Source organism: Pectinophora gossypiella, chromosome 1, assembly GCF_024362695.1.
Source record: "Pectinophora gossypiella chromosome 1, ilPecGoss1.1, whole genome shotgun sequence".
In the NCBI taxonomy this organism is placed as follows: Eukaryota; Metazoa; Arthropoda; class Insecta; order Lepidoptera; family Gelechiidae; genus Pectinophora; species Pectinophora gossypiella.
The window spans coordinates 1,141,575-1,163,022 of NC_065404.1; the positions used below are offsets into that span (position 1 = coordinate 1,141,575).

General features: G+C 39.8%; 1 protein-coding gene across 1 annotated transcript in view; it reads left to right on the forward strand.

The window, feature by feature from the left end:
- The window catches only part of LOC126368684 (nephrin), a 760,982-nt gene that overhangs the window by 410,593 nt on the left and 328,941 nt on the right, over nucleotides 1–21,448 (forward strand). Inside the window, exons 6-7 of the mRNA XM_050012828.1 lie at nucleotides 4,377–4,580; nucleotides 11,384–11,544. Of these exons, the coding sequence (XP_049868785.1) occupies nucleotides 4,377–4,580; nucleotides 11,384–11,544 (365 nt within the window). The remainder of the gene's footprint in view (nucleotides 1–4,376; nucleotides 4,581–11,383; nucleotides 11,545–21,448) is intronic.

Below are 21,448 nucleotides of genomic sequence, written 5' to 3' on the forward strand. Positions count from 1 at the left end.
ACAAATACTTTGAATATATATAGTATAATATTTTCCTTGGATATTAGATAGGTCTGCAAAGACTATTTTGTAACACGACCGAATTAATTAATAAGTATTCCTATTTGCCCACATTTTCTGTGTTCGTATAATTTTGCCGTTCTTATAATTATACCTAAGTATTTGAATAACAAAAACCTACAAATTTAAGTTGTTTCAACTGTGATATTTAAGTGAATATTTAATTACAAAACCTACCTTAGTCTACATACGGTTGAATTCTTAATACAATGGAAATTATATCAACAAGGCTCCAAAGCTTCAGTATATCGAATGGTAACTTTAGAACCGCGCATAGCAATAGCCTCATTAAACCCCAAAATATCTCTATGCTGACAGACACTCTATTAGAACGTTGGCCGTATGTGAACGCTCATCCGCTCGCCCAGTCGTCTCTGTCAACAGAAATCCAAATTAAAGCTATTGACGTAGAGAATTAGATCGTACTTTAGTGCCCAGACGAGACCTGAACTAATTCAATTTGGTCGAGTGGACCCTAACGTCCGGGTGAACAAAAGCGCACACAGGACAAGCAAATAAACAAACACAGTCAAAGAGAACTGTCTAAGGAATTGTATACGTATTTGTGGAAGTGAGAGCCGATGCAACTCTTGGGGTTGTTTAGGTATAGGCAATTTTTTTGACGTGACTTATTGTAGATTTGCCGCAGATGGCATTAACTACTTGGCCGGAGGTATATGCCATGTGATAACACAATGTAATAAATTATGTTTAATTTCGTTTCCTTCCTAGTTGTTACATACATAAACACACCTTTGTCAGGAGCGTAAGCAGAGTCCATGGAATTCCAATTGCTTCGATCCTGACACACTTCTGTTACTTCCTCCACATTCATCAATCGTTTCATAGTAGATCGTAATGAACCTTTTGGAAAGAAATCTGTAAAGCCGAGGAAAAGTAGCTGCATGAAAAACCTCGGCATACGTTATTAAAAAAGATGTATTATACCACCTAACCCTTGGGGGATAAGCTGGCACGTATGCCGTACCATAGTCCTATATACCGTACCAACTACTTTATCAAACATAAGATTACTTATAATAAAATTAACAACGCTAAGCCTCAAAAAAAATGAATATTAGGTTAGGGTAAATTATTTTTTTTGACGTGACTAATTGTAGATTTGCCGCAGATGGCATAAACTACTTGGCCGGACAAATGGGGAGCGCTGAGGGCCCTCACCCGGAACAAAATTTAGGACATCAGGCCTGAGGGTGCCCAGTTGGGCGCGAACCTCGGCTCAGGGCGTTGTCTGAGAGGAAGAATATTTGAAAGAATTAATCGACCGTAGTGGGTCGACACTTTTAAATGAGAAATTTTAATTATGTATTAAAAAAGTACTTTTAATTTTGTCCTTGTATTTGACAGCTAATAGAACAAAAAATAAAACATCCTCCCTGAAGCCTCTTTCGATCAATAAAGGGAAAAATACCGGGAAATTTTCGTTCTTTTTACCTTAATAACGCTTCAAGGCTTGGCTTATTATGTTAAACTCTGAAAAAACTTCGTTAGTGCGAACTCATAATGATAATTCTATTAACTCGACAACCTCGAGGGTTCGAATGAAGCATCGCTGGCGATCAATTACTTTACACGATACTTTACGTGGAATTCCGTAGGTACCTACAATTTTATTATACAACCTTGGTTTATTATGCAATGCTGAGGAAAAAATGAAATTATTTACGATATTACATTAAAAACCTCAAAAATAACAGTATTTTTCCACTATTTCATGGATATTATTATACTTACAAATAAACCTTCCTCTTGAATCACTCATCTATTAAAAAACCGTATCAAAATCCGTTGTATAGTTTTAAAGTTTTAAGCGTACATAGGGATATAGGGACAGAAAAAGCGACTTTGTTTTACTCGTATACTATGTATTGATGATATTTATTAATATTTTTTTTATAGGAAAAGTCTATCATTGGAACTTCAAAAAGCAATAACAAGCTATTTAAAAACGGTTGAATTTAAACGCACGGTATTTATAAGTCGTGCTACTTATTTAATAATAATAATAATAACGGCGTCGGGATGTGACGACCCCATCGCCCCCTGGTGAATTCATCAGCGAACCTGGTGAATCAACAGTGCAGTCAGTCTCCGCAGGCCAGCTTGTGGCGAGCTGTTGGTGAGTGACGACACCACGGAGCTGAGATCCCCTGAGAGTCGGTCAGGCCCTCCGTCTCCGGCTTGCCTTCACTGGCCGGCCGGAGTGGGCCCCAGGGGGGGCCGCAGGACTCTCACCTCTGGCTTGCCTTCATTGGCCGGCCAGAGTGGGGCGTTAGAGCTATACGCTCGCAGGGTGGAAGTGAAAGATGCATAAGTCGCGAGTTGGTGAGGCGGGTAAACCGTCTCGCAGAAAGCGGTGTACACCTCTCGACACCCTGAGCTGCTCACAACCATGTTGCTGCCTTGCCGTCCAGTCGCGTCGGCTAGATAGGTGGCCCATCCAGTGAGTGGCGAGTCACCGCCTGCTCATTTATCCATGTTTACCAACATTGGTCGAGCAGGCGCCATAGTCCCCCATAGCTCCAGTATCCCGGTCCACTAACCCCCAACCCAATAGCCCAGTTCCCTTTGTTCCCATAATTTGCAATAGTCCTACACGAACCGGGGATTGTCTTTGGGTGCACTCCCATAGTGCATACAGGGATAATCGCCGGTTGGTGTCACACCACATTTAGATTAAACTGTCTTAAGGGGCCTCTACGTGTTGGCTTCGGCCCCACGCACGCCTTCCAAAAGTCCGGGCCTCCATAGGCCCGAGATATGAAAAAAAAAAAATAATAATAATAATAAATAATTAATTTTGGTAACAAAACTGTAACGGAAAATATAAAATAAATAAATGAAGTTCAGACCTATATTTCCGATTGGGGTAGTCAGAGGTACAGTCATGAGCAATATCATGTACCCACTTTAGAACCCTGTCGCACTATCATATTTCACATTTAATGAGACTTACGGTTTAGTTTGTCAAAAAGGTTAATGTGACATGGTTTCAAAGTGTATATATATGAGTACTCGTGACCGTACAACGTCGCACGATGAACTAGAAAGTCGAAAAATAAATACTTGAGAATTTTATGTACTAAATCTCATGCAAGTTCTCTGTTGCGTAAGAAAGATAATCTTTACCTTCTTCTATCGTGTGGGTTATGAAGTAAATTACCAAGTAGTTAGTATGACTCGTGTAACGACTAAATGTTTCTTTTTTTCTTTCTTTAACTTGTATCACACTCCGGACACTTCATACAAAAAAACCACAGTGTTACGCAGACACTACACATTGAACTTATCGTACACGCGCATCTGTGTGTGTGTGTGTGTGTGTGTGTGTGTGAGTGAGTGAGTGTGTGTGTGTGTGTGTGTGTGTGTGTGTGTGTGTGTGTGTGACGTCAGACGCCTGTACAATTGGGTAGTTTCCTAGGTCAAAGATAAATTAAGGTATCTGATTTACTAAATAAAGAGATATATAAAGTTAACAAAAGCCGTTTTCTTGTTCTATTTAACTTATATAATGGCCCCGATTCCTGCAGACACCGCCTAATTTTATTTTAAGTTATATCCGTCATTTTCATATCCGTCGAAAAGGAAAGGGACGGATGATTCACAGCTCTTAATTTTAGGAAGAATGAGTAAATGAATGAATAACCCGGGCGAATCAAAAAGGTATGTCGCTGGTATGCAATCCGTTTGACGTGCTGTCTACTTACCTGTGTCGGGTTATTGACTGATGTCAAATTTTTAGACGGTTGTTTTAGATTTGTCCTTAAAATTGACGTGTGTTCCATAAATTTTATGCTTGTCGATTACCCGTCCTTTTCCTTTTCGGCGGATAAGAAAATGACAGATATAACTTAAAATAAAATTAGATGGTATTTACAGGAATTAGCACCAATATGAACTTTAATATTCAAAAAATGTAATAATAAGTGCGACATTAGGTCACGTTTTTCTACGACATCACAGGTTGCTGTTTCATGCGAATTCTATAGTAATTTCGTGTTTTGCCGTTTAGTAAAGGGTGAGAGCCTTCAGCGCTCCCCATTTGTCCGGCCAAGTAGTTAATGCCATCTGCGGCAAATCTACAATAAGTCACGTCAAAAAAAAAAAAACCGTTTAGTAAAAAGTAACTGATTTGACTAATTAGAAACTAGCCTATTGGAGACTAAAGTAGGACGGAGAAGGGTGAGGTAAACACATCGCGGCTGCTTGTGGGGAGCGGAGAGTTTCCCGTCTTTATGTAGTATTATTCCGTGCTTGTGTGTTTGTGCGTTGTTAAATTTTCCTTTCCTTCCCAGGTCGTCCAGAGCCGTCAGTGCGGTGGCTGGTAAACGGCGTTCTGGTAGACGAGGAGTATGAGCATAATACCGGTGACGTGATCGAGAACCGCCTCCTCTGGCCTCAGATCAGCCGCGGTGACTACGCTGCCGTGTTCACCTGCCAAGCGGCCAACTCGCACCTCGTTCCTCCTAAGGAGGTCTCTCTGGTGCTTGATATGTTTTGTAAGTACATACATAAACAACCTATATACGTCCCACTGCTGGGCACTGGCCTCCCCTCAATCAACCGGAGGGGGTATAGAGCATAAAAAATTACGGCTAATGGCCGGGACCAACGGCTTAACGTGCCCTCCGAAGCACGGGATCATCTTACTTTTTCGGAAAATCAGGTGATTCAAGCCTGAAAAGTCCTTACCAAACAAAGGACAGTCTCACAAAGTGATTTCGACAATGTCCCCATCGGGAATCGAACCCGGACCTCCAGATCGTAAGCCTAACGCTCTAACCACTAGACCAACGAGGCTGTTTTGTAAGTAAATAGAGTTAAATATATGCTTAAATTCATATACTTAAGCATACTTCTCATGTTGCTCCACATGCGATTCGATCCAGAGTGGACTGTACTAAAAAGTCTTTTTGATAGACCTTCTTCTGTTTTCTTCCAACAACACATCAAAATAGCCACTTTACATATTACCTTTACATTGATTGTATGGGTCGATGCATAATAAAAAGTATGTAAAAAGCAATTACCTTATTAATTTATGAAGTGAGGGTAGTTACGCTATCTTCATAGTAAGAAGCATTCGCCTCGTCAGTCATTCTGTGACCACGTCCAAAACGCTGAGGAAAAGAAATTAATAGATAATTATTTTTTACCTTATTTATTAACAACCTCTGTGGTCCAGTGGTTTGAGTGTTAGGTTCACGATCTGGAGGTCCCGGGTTCAATTCCCGGTGGGGACATATCACAAAAATTACTTTGTGGCCTCTAGTTTGGTTAGGATATTACTGTCTGATCACCAGATTGTCCGAAAGTAAGATGATCCATGCATGCGGAAGGCACGTCAAGCCGTTGGTCCCGGTTACTACTTACTAATGTAAGTAGTCGTTACATGAGCCATGTCAGAGGCCTTTGGCGGCTCAATAGTAACCCTGACACCAGGGTTGATGAGGTTGGTACTCCAGCTCACAACCCACACGATAGAAAACCTTATTTATTCTAGTCAATTATCATTTTGCTTCATTTTACAGAGGCCTATACCCAGCAGTGGGTGGATACAGGTTGAGTAGATAGTTGTAGATAGATCATTCTTCCCGCGTATCCCGTTTGCAACAAAATACGACTTATTAAGGTTTATTTGTTTATTTATTCAATCTTACAACTATCATTACAGGTTATACCTAATGCGACAGTGTATCTTATAATTGTAGTGTAATATTATTATGGTGGTGGGTAGAATTAAATAACCTGATGTATAGTTACCTGCTTAGATGAAATAAATCAGTGTTGAACCAACCTACGCGTGTTTTACTACATGGTGACAGCGGTCGTGATTAAAAATACATTTCGGTGAAAGTGCATTATAATTTCGTGCGAAAAAGTTTATTTGTGTTTTGTTCGCGTCGTAATCGTGTGGAAAATGGAACACGCGCGTCCTCCAGCGGAGCTAGTGCTCGAAGGCGGCCCGGCAGCGCGGGCCGAGGCATGGCGGCAATGGCGGAAATTATTTAATGTATTTCTTAAAGCTTCTGGAGTGAGCGGTGAATCTAAAGAAGTTCAGTCTAGCTTATTGGTCAACCTCATAGGATCGGCGGGTTACGAGGTGTATACGACTTTCACTTTCGGCGAAGGAGAATCAGAAGACGACATAAATTGCGTGTTAAAAAAGTTCGACTTGCATTTTGGAACTAAACCTAACGTTACCGTGTCGAGGTTTCGATTTTTTACACGTAATCAAGAACCAGGTGAAAATATTGACAAGTATGTGACTGACTTAAAATTACTTAGTCAAACATGCGAGTTCAGCGTTTTAACCGAAGGTTTGATTCGAGACAGAATAGTATGCGGAATACTCGATAACACCGTTAGGGATCGGTTACTTCGTACCGACAGTTTAACGTTGGCAAAAGCGGTACAAATCTGTCAGGCGGCAGAAATATCTAAAGAAGAAAGTCGTTGTATCGAGGGAGCAACAGGAGAATTGAAGGTCGATGCAGTATGGGGGCAGGAAGGCCGAAGCGGAGCGCGCGGCGGCTGGATTGCGCGCGGAGGCCCGGGCGGCTGGCGGGGCGGCCGACGTGGCGGCGGCGGCGGCGCGCGGCCTGCGCCCGCGTCCGGGGGCGCGCGCCGGCCCTGCCCACCCTGCACGTCGTGCGGCGGCATGCGCTGCATCGACGACGAGAGATGTCCAGCCCGTGATGCGCTATGCTTTGTGTGCGATAAGAAAGGTCATTTTGCGCGTGTGTGTAAGCAAAAGAAAGTGTTACGCGAAAAAGTGTACAATCTAAATGTGCAAGGTGCGGCCAGTGATTCGAATGAAGAGCTATTTTTTGTGGACACTATTAAGGATGATAACGATTCGTCTAACTTTTCTAAGGAATGGATGGAAAGTATGGAATGTAACGGTAAGCAATTATTGTTAAAAATTGATACAGGTTCCATGTTGAATGTAATTTCGAAAAACGAATATGTTAGATTGGGTTTATTGCTGGATGACCTTCTACCGTTTGCAAAAAGTGTTTTGTCATTTACGGGAAACCGATTACCTATTCTCGGCTTAAATAATATTTCGTTTAAGTATAACAATAAAACATACGAACTGCCGTTTGTTGTTGCCGATTTTGATTGTCAAAATGTGCTTGGATTAGAGGGTTGTGTAGCATTAAGCTTGATACAGAAAGTGAATGCTATAGATATTGAAAAATATTCGGAACTATTTCAAGGGTTAGGAAAATTACCGGGAAAATATAGCATTGTAATAAATAAAGATGTGCAACCTGTGGTTTGCGCGACTAGGAAAATACCAATAGGATTGAAGGATAAGTTGCTAAAAGAGTTGCAAAGAATGGAAAAATTAGGTGTTATAAGAAAAGTTTCACATCCAACCGACTGGGTCAATGCGATTGTTTTAGTGGCTAAAAAGGACGGCAGCATTCGTGTTTGTTTAGATCCTCGACCATTGAACCGGGCAGTGCGGCGTGCTCAGTACACACTTCCTACAGTGACAGAACTGGCGGTTAAACTGCGTGGGGCTCGTTTTTTTAGCGTGTTAGACGCGCGTTGTGGATTTTGGATGGTGCAAATTGATGACGTCAGCGCAGACCTGTGTACGTTCAGTACACCGTTCGGCCGGTATCAATTTCTACGCTTACCTTATGGTATTAACTGCGCGCCTGAAGTTTTCCATGCGAAATTAAGGCAATACTTGGAGGACTTGGACGGCACTGAATCCTTTATTGATGACGTCATAGTATGGGGTCGAACTAAAGAGGAACACGATTACAGGCTGGAATGCCTGTTACAGCGATCAAAAGATATAGGTATTAAATTTAACCGAGACAAATGTAAGTTTGGCGTGCGTGAGATAACATATTTAGGTCATAGATTTGATGAAAACGGAATCAGACCTGATGATACAAAAGTGAAGGCCATTATGCATATGCCTTATCCTACCGATAGAAAAAGTTTGGAAAGGTTTCTGGGCATGGTAAATTACCTGTCGAAGTTTATACAAAACTATTCTGAATGTGTAAATGTTCTGAGATCTTTATTAAAAAAAGATTCAGAATGGGTTTGGGCCAGTCACCATTCCAAAGCTGTTGATAACTTAAAAATGAAGATATCATCAGCGCCCGTCCTCACGCTGTACTCCCCGGACACCCCGGTGCTGGTGTCGGTGGACGCGAGCGCGCACGCGCTGGGCGCCGTGCTGTTGCAGGATGGCCGCCCGGTGGAGTTCGCGTCGCTCACGCTCACCGACACGCAGACAAGGTATGCACAAATAGAGAAAGAGATGTTGGCGATTGTGTTTGCGGTGGAGCGTTTTAAGCAATACGTATATGGCAGGTCTGACGTCACCGTGCATACTGACCACAAGCCGTTAGAAGCTTTATTTAAAAAACCATTGGCATCAGTACCGGTCCGACTTCAACGTATGATGATGAGAATGCAGGGTTTTGACATTAAGGTTGTCTATAACCCCGGAAAATATATGTATATTGCAGATACCCTGTCTCGAGCGCCGTTGAATGAGTTGATGCATGATCGTGTAAGCGAGGACGTAGAAATACAAACATGTTTTATGATTAGACATGTACAGTTCAGTGACAAGAAATTGGCCATGATAAAAAGAGAAACAGCAATCGACAACGATTGCCTTTTGCTTATAAAATATATAACGACAGGTTGGCCCAAACACAGGCGTAACGTTGATGAAAAAGTTAGGGTTTTTTGGCCGTACATCGAGCTGCTGCAATATGTAGATGGCATGATATTAAAAGGGGACTGCTTATTTATTCCCCGCACTTTACGTAAGGAAATGTTAGTAAGGGTACATGAAGGGCACCTCGGCATCGACAGGTGTAAAAGACGTGCTCGCGAAGTAATGTTCTGGCCGGGCATGACCGCGGACGTGGAGCGCGCCGTGCGCGGGTGCGCGGCTTGTGCGCTGCACGCGCCCGCGGCTCGCCGCGAGCCGCTGCGGCAGCACGAAGTGCCACACTTACCATGGCAAAAGTTAGGTTCGGATATTTTTGAATACGGCCGGAAATACTACATTATATTAGTAGATTACTTTTCAAACTTTGTGGAGGTGGGCGAGTTATCTAGCATAAATAGTAGAAGCGTAATTAATTTTATGAAGGACCAATTTGCACGTCATGGTATTCCGAGCGAGTTAATCACTGATAACGGACCGGCTTATAGCTCTTGTGAATTTAAGACATTTATGGCTGATTGGGAAGTACGTCATGTGACGTCTTCGCCTTACTATTCACAATCTAATGGCAAAAGTGAGAGGACAGTGCAAACAGTAAAAAATCTTCTTAAGAAATGTGTCGATTCGGGGCAAGACTTTTATTTAAGTTTATTAAATTTTAGGGCTACACCGCGGAACGAGCTCGATTCACCGAGCCAAATACTCATGGGTAGGCGAATTAACACAAAGTTACCTATTAGTCACAAGTTGTTAGAAGAGTCTGTAGATAAAAAGAAAAATTATATAAATCTCATGGCTCGACGACAAAAGGATAAAAAACATTACGATAAATCCGCAAGACCGCTCATGCGTCTTACACCGGGTGATAAGGCGACATTAGTTGATGCGGGAGGTAGGAAACCAGTAAGTGTAGTGGGACGAGCGCCTGAACCACGTTCGTTTATAGTCGAAGACGCGGCCGGCCGCCGCTGCCGGCGGAGCCGTCGTCAGCTGATCGCTCGCCGCGCGGGCGGCGGCACCGCGGCCTCGGCACACACGGGCCAGGCAGCCACACCGTCATTCACTTCTAATGTATGTAAAAGTGATAATGACAATAAAGCCACTCATAATGGAAGTTCTAACGCTGGAACTACGCAGGTCCCACAAATACAGGGTCCCATGACGAGATCTAGAACTCGAATGCTTGCCAATTTAGGGCTAGATTTACTCTTCGGAAAAGAGATGATATAGTTAGGGAAATAATTTCAAACTTTTATATTATGTACCTATTAAATAATGTTAAGCTGCTTGCTTTTGTTTTTATATTATAGATAACACTTGCTACTAAAAGTGAGAAACACGTTAGTGTTAACAAGTGTAGGAGACGTACCTACAATATACGTACCTACAGTATTTATGATTGTATGTGTAAATTATGGGTAGGTATACCTATAGGTTTAGTTAAGTACCTTTTAACTGATTGTAGTAACAAATGTTACTTTTTATACATACAGATCTTGCGTTAATTTATTGACAGTTTGTTTTAACAAATCCTTGTTAACATTTTGTTATTCTCTCTATAAAGGGAAAGATGTAGTGTAATATTATTATGGTGGTGGGTAGAATTAAATAACCTGATGTATAGTTACCTGCTTAGATGAAATAAATCAGTGTTGAACCAACCTACGCGTGTTTTACTACAATAATAATATGTTGTCGAAGTTAGTTATGAATTGAAAGAAGATGGAAAATCATACGATAATGAATAGAGTTCAGTTAGACCACCTTGCTCGGTACAAATTCCTACCTACCTCCCTTCATTTTGATGATGATGATACGACAAGCTTATAAATATGACCTTAATTCAACTATATAAAAAAATACAAACAATACTGGTGCTGATTCCTGTAAATACCATCTAGTTTTATTTTAAGTTATAGCTGTCATTATCTTATCTGCCGAACAGGAAAGGAACGGGTAATCGACAAGCATAAAATTTATGGAACACACGGCAATTTTATGCACAAATCTAAAACAACCGTCTAAAAATTTTACATTGGCCAATAACCCGACAGAATTAAGTTGACGGCACACGTCAAACGGTTTGCATACCAGCGAGATACCTGCTTGATTCGGCCGGCTTATTCATTAATTTTCTCATTCTTCTTAAAATTAAGAGATGTCAGTCATCCGTCCCTTTCCTTTTCGGCGAACAAGAAAATGACAGATATAACTTAAAGTAAAATTAGGAGGTGTCTGCAGGAATCGGGGCCACTGTCTATGTTAATTCATTCTGAGAGCAGTACAATACATTGATTCTCTCTGCCACCATTTTCAGATTGCATAACGCAATCTAAACTCACATTAGTTCTGAAGACAGTTAAGTTTTAGGCCTGGCGCGCACTACGAGTTTTTCGCCGCGCGGTAGATAAAAACGCGCGGCATAATGTCGCAATGTAATACTGTACCAAACAGTTTTAAATTGTATTGCGCGTACTTGACGGCGCAGCGGCGCAGTATTACAGTGCGACATTACACCGCTGCCTGCGCTGAAAAACTTGTAGTGCGCGCGCCTGGCCTTAATTAATAAGCTATGTCTGTTGCCAGTAAAACCACTGACAGTGGAGATCAACAAGCCAGTGGAGATGGGTGAGGGGGGAGTGTTGACGGCTGAGCGCCGCTACGAGGTGACATGCGAGTCAGCCGGCAGCCGTCCACCCGCTGTCATCACCTGGTACAAGGGCAAGAGGCAGCTCAAGAGGATCACTGTGAGTAATAGATTATTATAACACACACAGGAGCTCTTTGGCGCAGCGGTAAATGCGCTCGGTCTGCGATTGTTGAAGTTAAGCAACTTTCGCAAAGGCCGGTCATAGGATGGGTGACCACAAAAAAAGTTTTCTAATAGTGGCTACTATTAGGTGGAGACTTGTAATTAGCCTTTAGTTATTGTCTGGTTATTATTTTAGAAAATGTAGGTATATGGCCGTAAGTCTTCCTCAAAATTCCTTAAAATAATTTCAAGGTGAAAATGTAGCCATGTATTTTATTCTTACAGAACATTCTTCTACCAGCAGATTCATAGATACATACATATGTTTGTATATCTGTAGTTTATATAAACTCACGCCCGTAATCCCTAATGGGGTGGGCAGAGCCACAAGTAATCAAAGACAACTTGCAGCCACTGTTGATACGATGTCGTAAGCTAAATATGATAAACCTTATGGTGATAAGGGATAAGTCTATCGCCCACAACACATAGATTTATAGATACTTTAATAATGATTTCAATCTCGATCCATCGTTCGATTTTTTTATTAAAAACCAGGATACAGATTGACATCGTAACAAAAACTTTCTGATTCAGTCAGACTATGATTCTGAGTTGATATCAAGTGGAATTTCCTATTGAAAAATTCTTGAAAATTTAGTGTTGTTTTTTATTTGCAGTACATATTGTGTTTGATGTTGCATATCACCCTAATCTAAAATGACAATGACAAATTATCAATGTAAATTAAACCATCAATGTAGATCGAACAACGCGAACAGTCGCTAGACTGCCGTGTAGCAAAAAGTCGTGCCTTCCGAAGCTTGGAACATCTTACTTTTTGGACGATCAGATCAACCTGTAATGTCCTAACCAAACTGGGGATCACAAAGTGATTTTTGTGATATCCGCACCGGGATTCGAACCCGGGACCTCCGGATCGTGAGCACAACGTTCAATCACTGGACCACGGAGGCCGTTATCCTGTAAGTACAGTAAATCTGACAGATGACAAGACAAAAGCTGAGCACTTCCTACAATAATGAATTTCCTATTCACTTTGTCACTCAGCTGACAACTTCGTTACAACAATTATAGCTGCAATATTCTCGGACGGGGTCGCAAATGCGATTGCTCCCACTGCCATTATCGACTTGCATCCAATAGGTACAATCTCTCTCGATTCCATTGTACCGATAATCGTATTAGTTCGAGTGCATCGTACAATGAATTAGATTTGCACTTTCAAAAGACTTAGTCTCGCCTCTTGGAGCGAAAGAGGTGTAACAAAAGTTTCATGTGTTGCAATGTCGTAATAGAATTGGGTCGGGAGTTCTGTCGTGTCGTTAATGTTTGTCTTTTCTGTTTCTTGATATTAAACTATTGTAACCTTGTAGTTATGACCCCGATACCGACCCCGACGGCGTGGTCGACGATTCCCTGAGAATCTTGACTATTAAAGTGGATATTTTTATCCTGTTAAACGACCGTCCCTATCCCAAAATAAGATAGTCTACTGCACATACAAATTAATTGCTGTTAGTACTTTATACGAAGGACGTAATATACTATCCCGACGACCCGATTACTCTAGCCATACACGCGGCCAATCAGCTCCCGACACCAAACACTTCAGAACCCCGATACCGACCCCGCCGGCGTGGTCGACGATTTCCCTCAATCAGCGCTTGTCGACCCACTAGGGTCGATTAATTCTTTCAATTATTCTTCCTCTCAGACGACGCCCCGAGCCGAGGCTCGAGCCCAACTGGGCACCGTCAGGCCTGTTGTCTTAAACGTTGTACCGGTTGAGAGCCTTCAGCGCTCCCCATTTGCCTGCCAAGTAGTTAATGCCATCCGCGGCAAATCTACAATAAGTCACGTTAAAAAAAAAGTACTTATGTAGGATGTTAGGTACACCACAACGAAAAAAAAACGAACGTCAATTTCATCATCATCTCCCTAGCATTATCCCGTTTTTCACAGGATCCGCTTACCCAACCTGAAGATTTGACAGATCCGGAATTTTACAAAAGCGACTGCCTGTCTGTCTATCTAACGTCTAACATATTATAACTTTATGTAATAAATTATTTATTACATCCTCAGTACACATTCACTCACACACATGATACCTATTTAGAACTGTTCTTAAGACATGGCTTGCACAAAAATGTTTTTATGACGTCAAAGAATTTTTGAATGAAAACTAAATAGTTATTTCATAGACCTACTTATTCATTGTATATATTCTTTAATAATTTTTTGATTTTTTATTGTTATTATTATTATTATTATTGATTTCTTTCTCTTATGTTATAATGAAATATGGTGTGAAATGAAATATCATTGCCTGTGTAAAATGTGTATATGCCTGCAAAGGCAAAATTTAGTGAGACGTAATTTGCAACTATAACTGCAACTATTATCTATAACTGTACCTAAATTTATGCACAATAAAAATCTTTATCTTATGTTATCTTATTCTAATGGATACGACCTAATTATACTTAGGTCGCTTCCATTGTTGTGGCTTCTCTGAATAGACCGTACTTTATTCGGAGGTAATAATATATAATACATGACGAATTAAATAATACATTTGGAGTGGGATGTTTTCTTAATATTAATTAAACATACAGGCAATTAGCGAAATATCGATTGTTAACCCAATTGAGATCATTGATGTGGAATACCTATTTATTATTTCTCGTGTCTATTTTGCCTTTTGTCATCGCGAACATATCATAAGATCACGCCGTTATTCCATTGGGGTTGGCAGAGACTACGGAATTCTTTTAACTGCGATCCTGACACACCACTATCGCTTCTTCCCCGGGTTCGGAGTGGACATATCACAAAAATCACTTTGTGATCCCTAGTTTGGTTAGAACATTACAAGATGATCCATGCTTCGCAAGGCACATTAAGCCGTTGGTCTCGGTTACTACTTACTGATGTAAGTTTGTAGTCGTTGCATGAGTCATGTCAATTGAGCCGCCAAAGCTCAATTATTATAACCCTAACACCAGGGTTGACGAGGCTGGAATTCCACCTCACAATCCACACGATAAGAAGAAAAAGAGGAAATATACTTACAATTTCAGAAAGTATTCCTGTCACAAATTTAATTTCAATATTTGTCTCAAGTTTGGCCACGTAAGTTGATTACGACGTAACAGCGGCCTCTATCAAACTTGGTAATTAAACTAGTTTCATACCTAACACTGCATGTACTATCTAATACTAGTTATCACTTGTTATTAAGTAGATTGTACCGTCTTCTGAAGGTTTAGGTGTAATTCCTTGGAATATTAATGAGAGAGCCTGTGAAGTAATTAAACATGCTTCTATTTCGATAACAGAATTAGGTATCACCACATAAAATTGCTGAAGACGAACACAGCAAGTGTTAGTCAGAATGTGTTATAAGTCTAGGACATAATCATTAATTTAAGAGCTACGCTCTTGTCGGTGAAGCAATTCTCCATGCTACTTTTTTAGAAAAAAATAGGGCAGTGGTTTCCCTCTTACCTTTCGCCTCGTAGTATTCTGTCGGACGCGAGTAGGATGGCGCCCAGAGTAGTATATTTCAAAGCCGTACTAGGACTCCTGTCCTAAGAAATACAGTTCATGCAAAGATCTTCAGATCTAAAAGAGTCGCTTGACTTAACTGGTCAGAAGATTTGACTATTTTATCACTGACCATGATTATTTGCCATAATATCCAAGTGATCTGTTTAGCACCATAAAATACTGCTCGAATACTTACGTCAATAACATAATATAAATAACCCATATACGTCCCACTGCTGGGCACAGGCCTCCTCTAAATCAACTGAAGGGGGGTATGAAGCATAGTCTAACACGCTGCTCAACTGCGGGTTGGTGGAGGTTTTACGGCTAATAGCTGGAACCGACGGCTTAACGTGCCCTCCGAAGTCAGTAATCGTCTTACTTTTTCAGACAATCATGACATTGTGATTCTAGCCCGCAAAGTCCTTACCAAAATAAAAGAACAAGGAACTGTTTATAATTGTTTATTTTAATGTTGAAGTGGAATAAGGAGTTTTATGTTGTATTGTAAGAAAGAAGAAATAAATAAGAAGACCAACTGGATTTTTTTTTAAAGAAAGGGAATCATGGAACAGTAGGACTAGGGCCCTGTGCTGGGAGGTTTTTTGGCCACGTCTTTCCTTCAGCGTTACAGACTCCGATATGGCAGTAGTTATTTACAGCTAGTTAGATAATATGTTTTTAAATTTTTGACGTTAAAAAAGCGCTAACTTTGTAAGAAAATTTTGAGAAATAAATACTTTTTGAATTTAGAATTTTTAAAGATTATTATCATTATCGTGTTGCCATGAAAATGGTAAATAAATCCGCCACTTTTGTGCACTTCGGCACAATTAATACAAAAACTTGGCCAGCCTATCAGCATGGCACAGATGAGGCTGCAACTTACCCGAGTTTGCAAAGTTAGGTATTGATTTTGCCGATCGCGTGCTGGAACCCCGCCAAGCTCGGGCCGCGTCTATCATCGCCTAGTAATTACTACCACTAAGCACGCCTAAAGACACTTTGCCCACATAAAGGGACCTATGAAGTGGCTACAGCAGCAGTTTTGCAGTTTATCCCACTACTACGGGGTTACTAATGATTGTCCTACAGGCTAATGAGTTTGAATTCATATTTTGATCATAATATATAATTGAGACCACGTGGTTTTTATGTTTGGTGCCCGGTTAAAGTCAATAGGCTCGCACCCTATTACCTGGGACTTAGACATAATAATTATATAGTGTTAGTGACATTGTAACGAAAACTTTGAAGGCTGAGGAGCCCATGATTCTGAGTTGATATCAAGTGGTATTTTCCATCGCAAAAGTATGGAAAAAATATTAAAAAAAAAAAAACAATTTCAGGAGGAAATTCCACTCGATATCAACTCAGAATCGTGGTCTGAATCATTTCCTTCTGTATTCATCACGGTATCCCCATACGTACCTGTATGGCTACTTGTATGTACTTGTACGGAGTGTAAGTGATATCGTAACGCAGACCATTATTATCGGATTATTCAGCTCATTATTCTTAAGGAGTTTTCCAACGCAAAAGTATAGAATTTAAAACACATACATACATAAATAGCCTATATACGTCCCACTGCTGGGCACAGGCCTCCTCTCAATCAACCGGAGAGGGTATGGAGCATACTCCACCACGCTGCTCCACTGCGGGTTGGTGGAGGTGTTTTTACGGCTAATAACCGGGACCAACGGCTTAACGTGCCCTCCGAAGCACGGAATCAACTTACTTTTTCGGACAATCAGGTGATTCAAGCCTGAAAAGTCCGAAGTAAGTTGAATTTAAAAATAAAATAAAAAAACATGAATTTTGCGATGGAAAATTCCACTTGATGTTATTCGTTTCGATGTCACTAACAACCTGTATAGCAGGCAAGGAAGGAGTGGGTGTGTATAGTAACCCGACAGAATTAAGTTGCATATGAGCGAGATGTCTATTTTATTCGCCCGGTTGTTTATTCATTTTAAAATTAGCAGTTGTCAATCATCCGTCTCTTTCCTTTTCGGCGGTTGATAAATTGACAGGTATTACTTAAAATTAGGATGCGTCTGTAGGAATCGAGGCCAATAAATCCCTAAATCACAGAACACTAAATGGGTATCTATACTATACAAACTTGTATTGAATAGCGTATTATCACCTTAGCACACACAGGCATCGCTAATAGTCGACTAAAACTTCGTTAGTTTAGTAGCTGTAAACATAAGGTACGGCGCAGACAAACCGAATGAATGCGAACGAGCGAAAAGTAAAGTCAAATTTGCGAAGATTTAGTACAACTAATCGCGATTACATGTTGAACTTTAATTAATTAAGAAAGAAAAAGAAAGAAACATTTATTACTTCCGGACACCACAGACACAGACACCTGTCTGTAATGTACCTTACATTACTACATTACTTTCAACACAGGATAGAAACCACACGGAAATCAATACACAGAAAAATAAAGAAAAACAAAACAAAATAATACATTGTTTTAAGTTTACGCGGTTATTATCATAATTAAAGCACATAATAACGGGTTCTTACGAGTTTTAACAGTGTCGAAATATCGGGAGTCTCATATCCCCATTTAAACGCGGTAAGAACCCGTTATTATGTGCTTTAATTTTAAACCAAAATAATAATATTAAAACGAAGTATTCTAATTCCATAGTGACAGTGTTGATAATTATCTTGGTTGATGACAATTATCATCCTCTCACACTGAACTAATTTTAAAACAAACATAATTTATAATGCTCACAATATAAGTACCAAACCTAGCTGCCGAACTTACAGTAGTGAGTTATTAATTTATCTGAAGTGCAATTTTCAGTAACACAGTTTGCTCGACCATTATAGACGGCGTTACGTCTCATCACGTATCGGTTCTCTATTTTTACGCATAATTTTTATGTAATAATTTACCATGGCATAATGTTACTTGTCCTATTATTAGTTACGCATAATGTTAATTTGTCATAACTTTTGAAGCATAATGTTGAAACTCATAACTACCATAAGCATAATAATTATTATTAATGTCAATAATGACATATAAGCATAAGTATTATAAGCATAAAAACTATACTCCGAATAAGAAAAGTTTTGGCACAACTTTGAACATTTCTGAAACTTACTTTTTCCTTGGTTGCATTTGGTTCATGATTGTGATTTTTTATATTTTTTGATTCTATTTCATGCTGTTGGTGATCATTCAGTATACTTTTCGTGTGTAAGATAAACATGCTGGCGGCGTAGAGTGGCCCAAGGGCCACCCCCGCCGCACCCTAACCTACTGTTATGCCTTGTAAAAATTATGATAAAACACTATTAAGTATTCTAAAAAAGAATTATGGATACCTATTTATATGCAAATCAAATTTATACCGACAAATATTAGTCCAAAAATAAGTTATACCTAACAAACCAGTATTCTTAGATGTTATTATGGGAAAGTACTATTATGCTTAAAAACCTTATGCGAAAAGGATTATGATAATTAAAATTATGACAAAACCATTTATGCATTGTAAGAGAATCCCTCACGTATCACGTTGATTACAGAAAGCTCGGTGAGGTGTGAGTACTTAGTTCATCTTGCGATGGATGTACCTTTGACTACACCATTTGGAATATAGTCATATGCATAATGTTATTACAATACAACAACCTGACGAACATTCAAGACGAGAGCCGTGGTAGCCCAGTTAGTAGAACGCTTGCCTCTCACTTTGAGGTCGCAGGATCGAATCCCAGGACAGGCCTAAACCGAGTCGACATACATTATGTCGAATTTGTTTTCGAATACATGTTTAGATCATAGATGAGTATCACGTTCTCAGCAGAAGGAAAACATCGTGAGGAAACCCAGATGTATACCTAAAAGTTGCGTTTCGGAGGTATGTGACCTAACCTGTATTGGGCTGGTTTTCCCTTCGCAGGTTGGAAGGTCCGACAGGCAGTTGCTTTTGTAAAAAACCGGACCTGTCAAGTCTTTAGGTTAGGTAAGTGGATGCTGTGAAAAACGGGATAATGCTACAGAGATGATAATAATGATGATGAATATACAGGCGAACATTAAAGTTGGCTGAATTTTAAACTGAAAATGTGAATATTTAGTAGTTCTTCGTTCATTCACACTTATTAGTCATCCCGTGATCATGGCACTTGCAACAGTGTCGAAATATCGGGAGTCTCATATCCCTGTTTTAAACGCGGTAAGAACCCGTTATTATGTGATTTAATCATTTTATTATTTATATATTTCTTTAAAAAATTATGCAACAATAAAAATAGAAAAATATCTAAAATAACAACGAAAATGACTAAAGAAAATTGTCATTCATTCGTTCTCAATCAAGGAGTGTGAATCTTCCATTTACCACGAACGTGTGCGCGCTCACCAGTTATTTCCGATGCGGCTGTCACTTAAATTGAGATTTAAGCCTCCAAGTTTGTGCCTATTTAATTTGTTGTGCATTTATAGCTCCCGTGTTGTGAAATCTGTGGGCTGTTTCATTGCTATAAGGCACACATTTCTACAAAACGTCCGATTTTTTGTTTAAATATAATTAGCAATACTGAGACGTATTTATTTGAAGTTTGGTTAGGACATTACAGGCCGATCACCTAATTGTCCGAAAGTAAGATATAAGTAAGTAAGAAGTCGTTACGTGAGCCATGTCAGGGGTCTTTGGCGACTCAATAGTAACCCTGACTGTTGATGAGGTTGGTACTCTACCTCACAACCCACACGATAGAAGAAGAAGTAGATTTATATTATGTTGAATTGGATTCCTAGACATGCCAGAAATTTAAGCTTATTAAGTAGTACTTATTCTGGGCATGTCTTGTCACCTTGACAGTGCTATACAATATTTAAGACATAATAGATTTATTATTGATTTGTGACTTAGTCTTCTACCCTCTCTAACATCAAAACAACATAACATCACGCCTTTATCCCAGAAGGGGTTGGCAGAGGTGTTAGAATATTCCCTCCTCTATTGATATCTCGTAGTTTCCAATATTTGTGCCCGGTTAATAGCAGTTTTGCATAAGGCTTAAAAACATGGGTAGGGTTTATAAATCATAGACACATATTCGTATTTCTCTCTTCTTATAAAAGCTCATGTTCACCAGTATTTTCTATAAAAAAAAAGATAAATCTCCCTCTCATATTAGTAGTGTATTCGGGTGAATAGCCAGTAATTGGCGGATTTCCACCGATAATCCGCTTGAGTCTGAGTATACCCTAAGAGCCTGCGATTGGGAAGCGAAGCGTGCTTGAGCTATAGCTGAAGGAATTCACACTAGTTTAGCTGGGAATGTGTGGAGAATTACTGGAAATATTTACTACTACTAAATTAATCAACGTTTATTTTATGTAGTTACTTACACAACAAAGGATTACTTCGGGCTTTGTGTTTTGTTCAAGTAGCTAGCTGCCCTTTTTTACCCTGCGTGGTACGGGAATTCTTAGGACGGATTGGCGAACGACCACGGCTGTCTCCTAAACATGACTATTCAGAAGAATTTCTGAGAAATATTTTCTTGTTGTTTACTTTTTAAGCAGGATTTTCTCGTAGTTGGGTTTTAGTTTTAAAACTCATATTTATTTTCCTTTAGCGAAGGTACTTGGAATTGTGTGTACTTTTGAATTGGAGTTTACGTCATTTGTGACCAGCTCAAGAGCGAATAAAGGTGTGAGTTTACTTTTGTATTTTATACGTATTTTGTATGTAGGTGTTCTTATACTAAAGGTAACGTAACATAACCTCACGACATCCCAAGTACGGTAGTCAGAGGTACATGCATCGCAAGATGAACCAAGTACCTACCACACCTTACCGAGCTTTCTGTCTGACCAACGTGATCGGTGGTGAGCCGTGTCGCCGTCTATAATGGTTGAAACAACTCTTATAGCGGTAATTTCCATCTAAATTTATAAATTATAATACTTAGTATTTAGAATAAGCTTTTAATATTTAAAGTGATGTAATATTATAATTAGATTATTTGGGGCAAAAGGCAAAAAGAAAAAAAAAGAAACCACTGCCCTATTTATCCCTAAATAGTAGCATGGAGAGGTATGGTACACCAACAAGAGCGTGGCTCGTAGTGATATAATAATATTTTTATTGACAAAAATATCGGTACAATGTTTTCCTTAAATTAAGCATAGTTGACATGAATACAATTGAGTAGGTACCATGGCTGACTAAGTATAGAAATACTTGTATTTCAGTCTATGATGCCTCTCCTGGAGAAAGACACATAAATGTAGCCAGCATATAATCTTATGTTTCTGACAGAGTAAACAA